The sequence below is a fragment of the Hippocampus guttulatus genome, chromosome 9 (genome assembly GCF_054856545.1).
Source record: "Hippocampus guttulatus isolate MCC_2025c chromosome 9, RoL_Hgut_1.0, whole genome shotgun sequence".
NCBI lineage: Eukaryota > Metazoa > Chordata > Actinopteri > Syngnathiformes > Syngnathidae > Hippocampus > Hippocampus guttulatus.
Window position 1 is genome coordinate 20,746,424 of NC_141269.1, and position 14,094 is coordinate 20,760,517.

At 42.2% G+C, this 14,094-nt stretch overlaps 1 protein-coding gene across 1 annotated transcript in view; it reads left to right on the plus strand.

Annotated features, from left to right (window-relative positions):
• The first annotated feature begins 9,747 nt into the window (after positions 1–9,747).
• Positions 9,748–14,094, plus strand: part of gpm6ab (glycoprotein M6Ab) — a 36,570-nt gene continuing 32,223 nt past the window's right edge. Inside the window, exon 1 of the mRNA XM_086120207.1 lies at positions 9,748–9,932. Within this exon, the coding sequence (XP_085976333.1) occupies positions 9,896–9,932 (37 nt within the window). The 5' untranslated portion in view covers positions 9,748–9,895. The remainder of the gene's footprint in view (positions 9,933–14,094) is intronic.

Consider the following 14,094-nt stretch of genomic DNA (forward strand, 5'->3'; position numbering starts at 1 on the left):
AGTAAATGCTCGTTTGCGGGGCAGCACCGATGCAAAATGGTACGTGTGAACGCTACAGGGTTAAAAATTTGCTCCGGAGCAAATGCTCGTTTGCGGGGGGAGTAGCCTCGCTACGCATGGGAAGAGTTGATTACATAGGGGCAGAATGCATTGCTTTTGTGCTCTGTTGTACTTCCGTCATCTTTCCTTTTGTTTGTGTAGTTTGTTCCTCTGTTGTTGGTTCACAACCCGCCCATAGAATTTATTTTGTGATTTTCTCTCTTGATTTTCTGTTTGCAGCATTATGTTTACTTTTCTGAGTGTCATTGAAGTCATCGTTGATTTACGTTTTCAGGGGCGGTCATTGAACGCCTCTCGAGGAGAAGGCACAGAGACCGAGAAGGAAGGAGAAGGACGTGCCTGTAGTTGCTTGAGTTAAACAAATTAATAAAGTGTATGTTTTAAAAAGAAACAACACGATAGCTCTTTGTTTTGTTTCTGTATTAACTCATTCACTCCCAAAGACGTTTTTAAACGTCTTTTCAGACTTGGTCCAGAATTGGCTGGTACTGAATGAGTTAATACTATCGTATTGCACAGCCGCAGAAACTGCCATGTGAACGCAAGTGGGGCTGCACCGGGGTAAACACGCTTCTCTTTAGTCAGCAGCTTTTTACATGTGAACGCTCCACAAAATTTGCACCAGTGTAAGATATATCGCAACAAAATAAGTCGGCGCAGCACTGATGCAAATGTGTGTCATGTGAACACCCCTATAGACTGTCATGCAAAGTAAATTGTAACCAATTATTCGATTAATCGTTGCAATTATCAATTCTCAGAATATGTTAGCAGCAGACTGTCATTGCAAGTTATGTTTTTTGGGTATCAAAGCAAGCGCATGTTTTAGTCACAGCTGTTGCCATGGGCGGTCCATAGGGGACTGTGCCCGACCACCAAGATGCTTGATCTTCCCCCCGCATTAGTGGAACAGATTTCTCAAAATAAACTTTTAAATTACTTTTATTATTTTATATTGGAGCAATTTTTGTGTTGTGAGCTACTAATGTTGATTTGTTTGTCACAAAGACAAAAAAAAAAAAGAAAGAAAACAGTGGTGTGACTTTGTTTGATTGATGGCCAGTCTTATCTGCAACAGCTAATAATGGCCTTACGGAAAGAATTTCACGTACCCAGTCTTATAGGCTCCATCAATGTTGTCGTGCGAGTGTCCTGCACATTTTTCAAAGTGAAACTACAACTTTCGCACACACGCACGCTGATGAGCAATAGCCATAACTGGCCCTAAGATGAACGACACAAAAAAAATAAAGTAGACACAAAAGTCTGTGAGTTGGTGAAAAGCAAATCACTACCTACCTGACGTAGAGGCCTCACGTAGAAGCATAGGACGCACTTTAGCAGTGTGTTTTTAAAATGCTTCTCCCGGCATTCCAGATTGCCATTCTTTGCCCGTACCCTCAGTGAATTGTACATGAAACAAACTCTGAATGAGAATAATAACAAATATAAAAGATATAGTGCAACAGTTCTGATCACAAGCTGCAATTGCAGAACACTGACTGCTAACAACTTCCGTTGATGCAGGTCACGCGCCACTGTATATAGACGCACAATTTTTTTTTTTTTGGGGGGGGTTCCCCTCTTCACGCCTTGTGATCGACGTATTGGGCACCCCTGCACTACACTATGAGCGCTGTTGAACCTTTTCATGTGCTTTCTTATTGTAATTGTGTTTTCAAATGTAATCACTTGAAATGCCCCAATATTACAAGTGACTTTTGTGAAAATTGTACAAACGACATCATATTTTAATCATTTGTTTGAGCTCAAACAACACACTTCATCATTTTGTCCACAATTTCAAACACTTGGACCACGACTATACAAAGCACCATCCAACACCTAGATTACACCCTTTTTGACAGAGTGGAATCGACTGATGAGAACTAAATCAGTTTGTGACATGAACAGTGTTGCCACAGTTACCTTGTTTAAGAACAAAGTTTGTTTTTATTGAAAATAAAATACACACCCATAATTATTATTATTTTATTATTATTATTATTTACATTATTATGTTCTCCCCCGCCCCCCAACCCCAATTTTGCTGCTGTAGACTACAAATTTCCCCAGTGTGGGACAAATAAAGGTTATCTTATCTTATCTTATCTTATTTTAAGTCATGGATTTTCTTGAATGTGGATGGGACACCTGTACTTGTTTTTAATTAAAAAATATATTTTAAAGAGTTTCTATATACTTCACTTAACAGACTTGAGTATTGAGTATTTTTTAGGATTTCACTTGCCAAAATTTCTTCATAATTTCTGCAATAAAGGCTGTTTTATTTACTTGACATCGATCATACATATCACAGTGTGCAAGAGGAACAATTGCGCCCTCTGCTGGTTAAAGGTATACTTGCATTTTCTGTTTACGAGTCTCAGAGGTACTGTAGTACTGTATATTATATTACGTACTATCTATCCATCCCTTTTCAACGGCGCGTATTCTGAACGGGGTCGCGGGGATTTGCTGGAGCCTATCCCAGCTGACTTCAGGCGGACCACATACGACGCCCCGAACTGGTCACCAGTCAGTCGCAGTCATCCACAACGTCGATGAGTGGGAACCGATCCCACGCTGCCGGACCCGTGAGCGTAGCCTACGTTTGGTGCGTTTTGCGTTCTCTTCTGCTCTGTGCCAAATCCTGGCTGTCAGCCGGCACACAGGCAGCCCATCCCCTTTACGCCGCCTGTCATGATCGTTGCGTCGTAATGGGCTCACTGCTTTGAGCAGTCCTGCTCAGAGTTTCACAGCACTGCTTTCAAAGACAAAGAGCTACTCGGTGCTGCAAGGAGTGACAATAGGTACTCTTGGAAGAAGTAGCTAGATATGGGCGGGCAAAGCTTCATGAATCTTTGAGGCTTTCCTTCAAATTGTGCCAAACCAGAATCGGAGTGTTGGTGTTTCAGTGAAAGCTACATTAGGGGCATCTAGTGGATGAGTAACGTCAATGTAACCTCCGTCATTAAACGGGGAAAAATAATGGCAGAGACCCACCTATTAATCTTTCATCAATAAAAGTAAAAATAAATAAAAACAATGCTACTCATTGATGAATCATTTAATGAGTGCTTTATAAATTAGTGTTCAGCGTTGGCAGACTCATTATTGCTGGACATGATCTTCATCATTCCACGAACGCAAATGCCTTAATATTAAAGCAGGTATTATTGCTATATGCTAATTCTCGCATGCATAGCAAACACCGTACCGAAGAGTGAAAACATATTCATGAGAAAAATGCAAGTTGGCACGAACAGAAAACATCCTTTAGTACGACTACTACAGTACTTACTTACCTTATTTGGCAGTATAAGATCAAAATGTTGCCCAACTCTTGAACGTCGTGTTCCACCTTTAGCCATCACAACCTCTCTCCTTCCAAACCCACATTGTTCACTTGTTTGGTGGTGATTTTAAACTGCAGTTCGCACCAAAACAACCTGTCAAACCAAAGACAGCAACTAATCCGTTTCGAGCTGTCATTAGTCGCTGTAGCTATAAAGCTTCGAACGTCACTGGTCAAGTGATACTTCCGACGCATCCATTGTTAAAAGTGTTAAAGTACAAATCTTTGTTTCATTTAATCGCCTATAGGCTATGCTCAGGTTCAGGCGACTTTTTTTTATAACCAAGAGGGTGAAAGTTTTCTTTTGGTGAGGTTCCTTGCTGATATACCTAGATAACTCCATTTTCTGTAGGCCTTCAAAAATTAGTCAAGATGGTCAAAAATGGCTGGCTCTCAATTTTAGAAAAACTGCTCGCATTGAATGAGTTAAGAAAAAATTCAGTCCAGCTTGAGAGAACTCCCGGTGGGAATTCAAAATCAGAATTCAAAGCACAAAGGTTTGAGTGGATCAGAAATACTAAATAAACAGAAGCCCAAAACAACACCAATCAAAGTAACTAAATGAACACTCGGAAACCAGCTTGACTTGGATTGAGAAAAACAACAGTTCGACGTGACAATGACAAAGACAATGAGCCAACAAAGATGAAAGAAAGCAAGAAACTAGTGATGGGTCCAGCAACACCGATGCGTCGACGCATGCGTCGAGCTCACAGAGCAATCCACGTGTCGGTGTGTGCTGCTTCGTGACGATCACGTGACCAACACATGAACTGCGTCGACTCAGTCCAGGGGGCGTCGACGCAAGTGCGTCAAGGGACACATGCCGCCTGCCGAAACAAGTCAGACCTCACCCTCGCTCGAATAAAAATATATATTTGGGCAAAAAGGAAAACACACAGATTATCAGAAAAACGTGCCCGTCTGACTTCGAGCGTCGTGTCGGCTAGGCTAGCTTAGCTGTTGTCGTAGTTTAAAGCTTCTTTAATTTGTGACGTGGGTTGTGTCAGCGCCGTGAGTACGTGCTCGCGCTCACGCGCGCACAGCAGAGAGCAGCGGACAATCGACTGCTGCTACAGTACGTGCATATTATGGAGCAGCTTCCGGAGAAATGCAAATTGTCCACCGTGTAGAGCCATTTTGATCTCCTTTTGGAGAAAAAGGTATTTATTCAAATCTCCTTATCTCACCAAGTGCCTCTCGGATTTTTGACATGTCTCATTCCATTCTAATTCAAATTAATTCCAAGGTAACTCTTAGTTTACTTTTCACAAATGTTATTGCAGGTGAAATGTTTAATTTGCAGTACAGAAATATTATATACCAACAAAAGCACCTCTGCAACTACATCTGGCATGTTACTCATCATTATTAGTTTGTTTTTCGGAAATTGTTCTAAATGCCAAATTTTTTAGGTTTGGTTTTTTAGATGACCTCTGGCAACATTTGGATGATGAGGTAGGGAGACTGCGAAGAAGTGCAACAGCAGATGCTATACCTGAGGTCCAGCGATACCTGGCTGAGGGGAAAATTGCATGCAGTCAAGACCCGCGATTATAATCGAAGGACCAACACACTACTTTTCCAAACCTCTCCAACCTCGCAAAGCAGTTTCTCTGTACGCCGGCATCACCAGTGCCATGCGAGCATGTGTTCTCCACAGCAGGGGAAATGGCATGCAAGAAACGCAACAGACTGAGATTCACAACACTGGAGCAACTGATTTTTCTGAATAAAGATTTGTGAAGACAAAGCCCACAAGCATCCTCATTTACATAATTTTCACATTATTCAAACATATTGAATAATACAATATGAATGCATAGATGTGAATGACATTGTATACACTTCATCATCAAATCAGACAGTTCAGTCTGTCAAGTGGGTTGCCTACAGGGATTTTGAAAGCCCAGCAGGTGTCAGTGCTCAGCGACACAGTATCAACACAGTGTGTCATTGTGTCGACACGCTTCATGAGCCCTCATGGACCCATCACTACAAGAAACTAAAAACAAACAAACTGACGACACAACAAGGAACACCAGGACCAGACACTAAGTGATATAGGGTGCTGATTGGGTAACACAAGGCCTCGGGTAAATGAGCACAGGTGGGTAGAGTAACCTAACGAGACAGACACAAAATACAATAATAAATAAATCCAAACCATCCACGTGCTCCCACGAACACTTCCCCTCACCTCTGCTTAAAGCTCACTGTCATTCCATCAGTCAACTAATAACAAACATCATTAACCTGTCTTTCCAAGCCGGCCATGTTACGGTCAGCCTCAAAACCACTATTATCGAGCCCCCCCCCCCCCCCCCCCCAAAAAAACACTCTTGATTTTGAGCTCCTGTCAAACTACAGACCCATCTCCAATCTTCCATTCATCTCAAAAACTCTAGAAAAAATTGTATCCATCCAACTACTCAACCACCTCAAATCAACAAGCTTGTACAAAATAAATCCAATCTGGTTTTCGTACTTCCCACAACATTGAGACATCTCTCATCAGACTCACCAATGACCTCTGGATGACTCTGGTTCTACTTCCCTTCTCATCCTTCTCAACCTCTCCACTGCATTTAATGCAGTTGATCACCGCCTCCAACGTGACATTGATATCTCTGACATTGCCCTTCAATGGTTTCAATCATACCTTATTGGAAGGACTGAGTTCATTGCTCTGGGGGACACTAAATCTCGCCCTCACACTGTTATCTTTGGGGTCCCAGAGGGCTCTGTGCTCACTCCTACCCTTTTCAAAAACGACTTGTTTCCCCTTGGTCATGTCATCAGCAGGCATCAAATATGGTGGACACTTTTAAGAAAGGGCTCAATAACTTCCTTTTAAGAAAAAGCCTTTTCTGTCTGATTTTAGGCGATTATATCAATTGGTTGTTTTATTCCTCACCTCCTTTTTATTTGATTGTATGTCTTACATTGTAGTCTGTGCTGTGCACTTGGAGATTTGCTCCCCAAACCTAAAGTGTGTTATGAACAAAATCTATTGTTATTATTGTTGTTGTTGTAATTATTGTAAAATATTTTAAAGTGACTTACCAAGATGGTGGAACAAGGGAGATGCACTGCTGATATGTAGAACTGTACGCTCACCCCTTTTTTAATTAATGGACCTCCAAATATACATTCACTCATAAGCACAGTATTCTGATTAAATTACTTTTATTGGCTTTATTTCAGGTGGCCTGGTGTTCGACTAGTTAGCACGTCCACCTCACAGTGCAGAGGTGCAGCCTTCAATTCCGGCTCCGGCCTTCCTGTATGGAGTCTGCATGTTCTCCCCGTGCCTGCATGGGTTTTCTTTGGGTGAGTACCCGAGAGGAACCCGAAGTTTCCTCTCACGCTGCTTGCATGCATGGCAGGTTAATGGAACACTCTAAATTGTCCCGAGGTGTGAGTCTGACCGCGAATGGTTATTCGTCTATGTGTGCCCTGCGAATGGCTGGCAACCAATTCAGGGTGTGTGCCCGAAAACAGCTGGGATATGCTTCAGCACTCCCGTGACCCTTGTGAGGATAAGAGGATTAGAAAATGGATGAATGGATTTATTTCATCCAGAATTAAAAAAAACATTTTAAAAGTTAGCAGGCTAGACCTGTCATAGGCACTGACACCCCCCCCCCCCCCCGAACGGAAAGTATGTTCACATTTAAAGTGTGCTATATTTTCCTTTTTTGGTGGTTCCGCTCCAGCTTGTTGTTTACTCATGGTGAGTGTGTCGTAAATCTGGTTGTCTCCGGTAGTATGAGTATGAGCAACTATGATTAACAAAGACATGACATAATTATAAAAAGACTTTCCATAATGTAAGGGTACCATTGTGCAGTAGATAATCGTACCAGTCTTAAGTGACCAGGAGCAGTGATTGCAGCGAAACGTCAGGTATGCAAGTACGCAGAAAGTTCTTCAGCGCTTTCAAGTGTCTATTGCTGTGGAATATTGATCAACGACGGTTGTTTTAAATAGGTAGAAAGGTGGAGCTACAATGATGGAGCACAGCGGTGTGTAACAGCGGTGTGCAAAGTACCACTATAAATTAGAATCTGTTTAGTGAGTTGATCGTTGGAGGGAAGAAGCTCTTTGAAAGTCTGCTGGTTTTTGTGTGCATGTTTCCATAGCGCCGACTAGAGGGGAGTATCTGGAAAAGGTGGTGGGCATATTATGGGGTGTTCCGTAGAATTTCATGTGCCCTTGGCTTGGTTCTTGTAGTGTGCAAGGCCTCAAGAGTGAGTAGGGTGGTAGAGATTATTTTTTTCCCGCAGTCCTAACTGTGCATTGCAGTCGGATTTTGTCCTTTTTAGTGGCGACAACAAACCAGGTTGTGATGGAGGAGCACAGGAATGATTCGATGACTGCTGTGTAAAACTGTCAGAATGTTCTCGAAGCCATCCGGAAGTCGGTTTGCATGGCCTCACCGAACTCTTCCCACGCCCGAGGTTTTGACTTGCAGACCACTGAAGCAGTGTTTCGCTGGGCAGTCGGTACCAGTCAGCTGCCTCCAGAGTCCAACAGGCCATAAATCCCTGATCGGACTCCTTCAGCTTGATGGCATCCCTTACCACCCATGTCCACAATCAGGTTCAGGGATTCCTGCCACGACAGGCACCTTTTAGCGACAAATCCGATCAACTACCTTAACAATAGAAACGCGGAACATGGTCCAGTTGGACTCAATGTCCCCCGCATTCACTGGGACATGGGCAAACCTCTGTCAGAGGTGGGAGTTGAAACTGGGGATTCTGCCAGACACTCCCAACAAACTCTCACAATACGTTTGGGTCTGCCAGGTTGGACCAGCATCTTCCCCCACCATCAAGAGAAATCGTGTTCTAATGTTATTACTAATCATAAGGGGTCTGTGAAATTTGCTTTCTCTGGTCTTCCTATTTGTAGTATTTAAAGTCTGCAGTTAGTAGAAAATGCTGCAGCTAGACTCTTGACAAAGGCGAGAAAGTTTGATCAGATACTCGCCAACTTGCATGGGCTCTCAGTCCACTTGAGATGCGATTGCACCTCATTGCATTGATTTAGTGGTACTGTATGCTTGGTTCACAGTAGGTTGGTCTTTCTGCCAAGGCTGCCCTTTGTCACAGATTCTGTTCATAACCTTTATGGACAGAATTTCTAGGCACAGCCGAGGCATTGAGGGGGTCCGGTTTGGTGGCCTCAGTTTTGCATCTCTGCTTTTTGCAGATGATGTGGTGCTGTTGGCTTCTTCAAACAGGGCTCTCCAACTCTCATTGAATCATTTCACAGCCGATTGTGAAGCAGTCGAGATGAAAATCCACACCTCCAAATCTGAAACAATGGTCCTCAGTCAGAAAAGGGTGGAGTTCCCTCTTCGGGTCATGAAGGTGATCTTGTGTTTAAGTATCTTGGGGTCTTGTTCACAAGTGAGGGCAGGAGGGAGTGAGAGATCGACAGGCGGATCAGTGCAGCGTCTGCTGTGATGTGGACTTTGTATCGGTCTGTCGTGGTAAAGAAGGAGCTGAGCTAAAAGAAGAAGCTCTCAATTTACAGGTCGATCTACGTTCCAACCCTGACCTATGGTCACGGGCTATGGGTCGTGACCGAAAGAATGAGATCCCGGATACAAGTGGCCGAAATTTGTTTTCTCCGCAGGGTGTCCGGGCTCTCCCTTAGAAATAAGATGAGAAGCTCGGTCATCCGGGAGGGGCTCAGAGTCGAGCCGCTTCTCCTCCACATCGAGAGGGGCCAGATGAGGTGGCGTGGGCATCTGATTCGGATGCCTCCCTGGTGAGGTGTTCCGGGCATGTCTCACTGGCAGCAGGCCCCAGGATGACCCAGGACACGCTGGAGTGACTCTGTCTCCCAGTTGACCTGGGAACACCTCGGGATCCCCCGGAAAGAGCTAGAACAAGTGGCTGGGGAGAGGGAAGTCTGGGCTTCCCTGCTAAAGCTGTTGCCCCTCCAACCCGGCCCCTGATAAGCGGTAGAAAATGGATGGATGGATGGATGGAGACTTCAGTCCTCTGGAATGCCATACCCTTAGAGTAGAGGGTATGTAATGATCAACCTCCTATTTGTGGGCATTGAATGAATGAATAGGTTTAAGACACAGGCTCATTTGCATTTTTTACACATATTATTAATATTGTCTTAAAAAATACAATCATATGATATAAAAAATATTTGCTTCCTATTTTCCAAAAGGGATACAGTATATAATACTCAATCTACTCATATATCTACATTGAGAGATGTGTATGATGATAGATCCTAAGATAGGATGCAAGAGAAGCCCAAATGAGGAGAGACGGTGCTGAAAGCAGGACTTCCCTGATCCTCCATCATCTGCAGGAGATAAACACATACGCGCATGCACAAACAGCCTCCCACATACACGCACAAGCGCACAGTGCTGAGCGCTAGCAAGGAGCTTTAAACCGTTTCACCGACACTGAGACAAAGGGATTCTAACCTGCAACAATGGAGGAAAACATGGATGAATCACAAAGCCAGAAAGGTAGGACATGAGTGAAATGTGTCATTTATTTCCATCTCATTATGTGTGTGCATTCTTTCATTGTTCTGTTCATACATTCTTCCAAGTAGCTTTTAGTGTTGTAGGCAGTAACAGCATTGATGTACTGCATCTAGAGGAAAAACATCATATATACTGTATATTCTATTATTGTTCATGGTCAAAAATATTTTGTGTCAATATGATTTTTACTCTCAGACTGTGTGTTTTACATTATTTACCAGGGGCTGTAATCATTAAGTGACCAGTCTTTTTAATACTGCAGAACATATGGCCATATTCCATTCTGTGTCTTTTGATGAATGGATAATGAAGCCGACTGAGGATGAGATGAGATGAAATGGCAGACTCTGGAGGGACGATGTTGTTTTGCTTAGGAAGGCTGGATGGACAGATGGACGAATGGAAGAAATTGTTGGATGAATGGATGAAGAACATAGGAGTGGAAAGGGGGGGAAAAAACGTTAAAGCAAAGTGCAGCAGTGATTGATGCCCCTGTTGGGATTTTCTTTGTTAGACTCTATTGTTGCCGCTTCACGCTTGTCTGAGCGCCCTTTCCTCTCCTCTCTCTACACGGCTCCTGTTTTTGGCTGTTTGTGTCCCCCTCCCCTGCCTTCCCTCCATTTTCTGTCCTCCTGTGAGAGCCCCTCACTGGTTTTGATCAGTATGTGTGACAGTTTATCAGTTTCCAGCTGGATTTGCAGAGATTGTCTGTCCATCCCAATGTTGCTGCATTTTACTGTCTGTTCTTTTTTTCCTTTCACTGCTCCGAACCATCATTGCCTCCCATTCTACAACCTATCATCCATTTTGTTCTCTTATTTTGATGGGTTTTTTTTTTTCAATAACAGCATTTATTTTGCTCATTGTTAGTTCATCTGACAATATCAATCATTATTTCGGACAATATTCATGTTTTTACAGTAAATGTTATTTGTCCTGTTGTCGTCAAAATGGGCGTGTCCATTTTCTTCCTTGCATCCCGAGTTTGAAACATAACATATTCCAGTCACACAGATCACCAAACCAATCACTAAAATCTTTTTTTTTTCCTTTGAATTTGTGTCATGCCATTTGCATTGAACATTACATTTCAATTATTTACATCTGAATCCAGAGAAATATGGTTTGTTTAACGGAATTCTTGATTCTTTTTTTTTTTCTGAAAGGAATCTGTTTTGGCCAATCAGATTTGTGGGTAGGATTTGATGTAAGCATGTATTTAATTGTAATTATCTTTAGTTGAGCCCCCTGTTCGTTCAGTCACTCTGCCCTCTCTCTCCGTTTTGTCGAAATCGGAACAACATTCAACCCTGACAATGGATATCTAGCTGGGCCTACGCCCACATGAGATCCCCTCCCTCCCCCAGCAAGGCAGTCTGAATCACACTCAACAGCATAATAACTCCATCCAAACAAGATTTTACAGCATCACGATCATTTTGTTCCAAAATCATTTGGAAGTAATTAGAATCTAATGAGAATTTCAATCACTTGCGGCACCAGCCTAATGATTGTTTTTCCTCACTCATTTTATGCTCCACCTGTTTGCCATTTTCATTTCGTCTCCGCTCTTTCTTATCATTGTATCTTGACATCTAAGATGGAGGAGGAGAATGTACAATCACCTCCGACAGGAGCTTGTCTGTTGTTTAGACATATCAATCCCTCCATTTTGCTGGGTTGTTGCAACTTCAAGTGGACTGCGGAAGGCGGAAGAACAACTGAATGTAAATGAAAATTTTTTTATCATGATCAAATGATACTGCAAGAGTAATAGTAATCGGCTGATACCATGCGGATGCAACTTTTAATCACTGTCATGCTTCTGCTCTGAAATTACATTCTGAAAGGCTTGAACAAGAATATGCACCGGAAAAAATGAGAGGTGTTTTTGTGTTTAGTTGCATGCTGTCAGTATACTAACAGTTCATGGCAATACAAATAATATTTAGAATGTTTTTAAAATATATATTTAATCAATTCAATCCAACAAATAAACGGGCATAGTACATCAATATTTGAGACATAAAATTAAGCGCCCTAAGACAATATAATGATGAATGATTTACCAGGAGAACTGATTTTTCCTTTTTGCACTAAAGCAACAGATTGAGAAAATGTCACTAAATACTGTGCAGCATTTTTAGGGCACTCGAACACAGTGGGACATGTTCCATAATTACAAATAAATAATTCATGGAAGGCAGCACGATGGGCAACTGGTTAGCACGCCGGCCTCACAGTGCAGAGATGCAGGGTTCGATTTCGGCTCCGATCTTCCAGTGTGGAGTTTAAATGTTTTTGGAATGTGGAAACATTTTTCCCCGTGGAGTCCAACATGACCTGCCTGACATTGTAAATATGTGCCTGCGTGGGTTTTCTCCAGGTACTCCGGTTTCCTCCCACATTCCAAAAAACATGCATGGCAGGTTTATGGAACATCCTAAATTGTCCCCAGGTGTGAGTGTGAGCGTAAATGGTTGTTTGTCTATGTGTGCCCTGCGATTGACTGGCAACCAGTTCAGGGTGCCCCAACCTCCTGCCCGAAGACAGCTGGGATAGGCTCCAGCGCACCCGCGACCTCCATGAGGATAAGCGGATTCGAAAGTGAATGCATGGATGGATGAATGGATAGATGAAGGGATGATTAATTCATGTATTACTCCAAGGGGTGTAAAAAAGACAATTTGATATGGTTTGCGATATGTGGGGTGTAAAATGACTCAAGGACAATTAGATTTGAAAGTGTAATGATTCAAATCAGTTCAACTTAGTTCGATTACGATTCTATTTGCTATGGTACTGCTCAGTTCGAGAAGGTTTGATGTCATTACTTTTTTCTTGTCAATATTGTTAATGTGCCATTTCCTTGTATGAGATCTCTCCAGTTAAAGAGAATTTGATAGATCTCTCCATATATTTTAAAATGGAATGATTCACTTCGAGGCACTCACATCTTTTAAATAAAAAAATTCTGATTCTTATCAGTTTTTTGGTACACCCCTAATTACTACTACGACTAATAATAATAGAGAAAAATTCACCCAATGTCTATGAGGGATGTAACGACATCCAAATAAAGGTCATGATTTGATATTTTCATGGTGTGGGGAGGTTGACAAAAAAAAAAGCTCATGATACTGTTGAAAATTCCTGATATTGTGGGAAAAAAACTTATCATGAAAAAAAAGCATAATGTGATATTGTGGAAAACATTTTTTTTTGATGGAGATGTTGGAAAATATTTGCGAGTGTGACTTATTTATGGGAGTGATAACCGCTGCATTCTGTCTGGTTACCAAAGTTTCATCCATATGAGCACTAATCAGACCAGGTTTTCTCATTGGACTGTCTAATTTTGTTTCGCGTGTGTGTTCGTGTGTGTGTGGGGAGGGGGGGGGGGGGAGGAGGGGATTCTGTCGGGGAAAAAAATACAAATACAAATAAAATAAGAGAAATTGTATGCAAATGTTTTATCTATACAATGGTAATTTGCTGAGGTCATAATAATACATATAGTTTAAATATTACAGGTAACATTAACCTCAATGTACATGATCGACCTCAAATCATGAATACCACTTAATTTTGAGGCACTTGCTAATGCACGCATACATCGTGAATCGAGTCAATTTGTGGAGGAACTCAACTGTGTTAGGTTCCTCTTCATCTGATGACTTGCATGGGTCTTAAATAATGTAAGTGGCCAAAACTGCCGAATTCAAATTAAACTGCACCAATAAACTAACCTCCAGAGGGGGCTGGAACTGCACAAATGCACCCTTTTAACAGATGTGCTGCTTTTAATATCGTAACATTAATGACGATATCATGGCGATTTTAATATTGCAAAATTGCCGTGATTATTTCCCGAATGACTCCCTGAAATCTGGAGGTCATGAACATTTTTCCCCGTGGAGTCCAACATGACCTGCCTGACATTGTAAATATGTTCTACTGAAGATCTGAAAGAACTCCCCACATTACACCTCTGGTTGGCCGCCCGCCTCCCAAACTGCTTTCATCATCCGAGAACAAAATGTCACTCAACTGTTCACGTGACAAAAGATCAAAAAGGCTTCTGGTCCAAATGAGGTGTCTGGGCTGATCACTTGGCTCCAGTTTTCCCTCAGATCTTAAA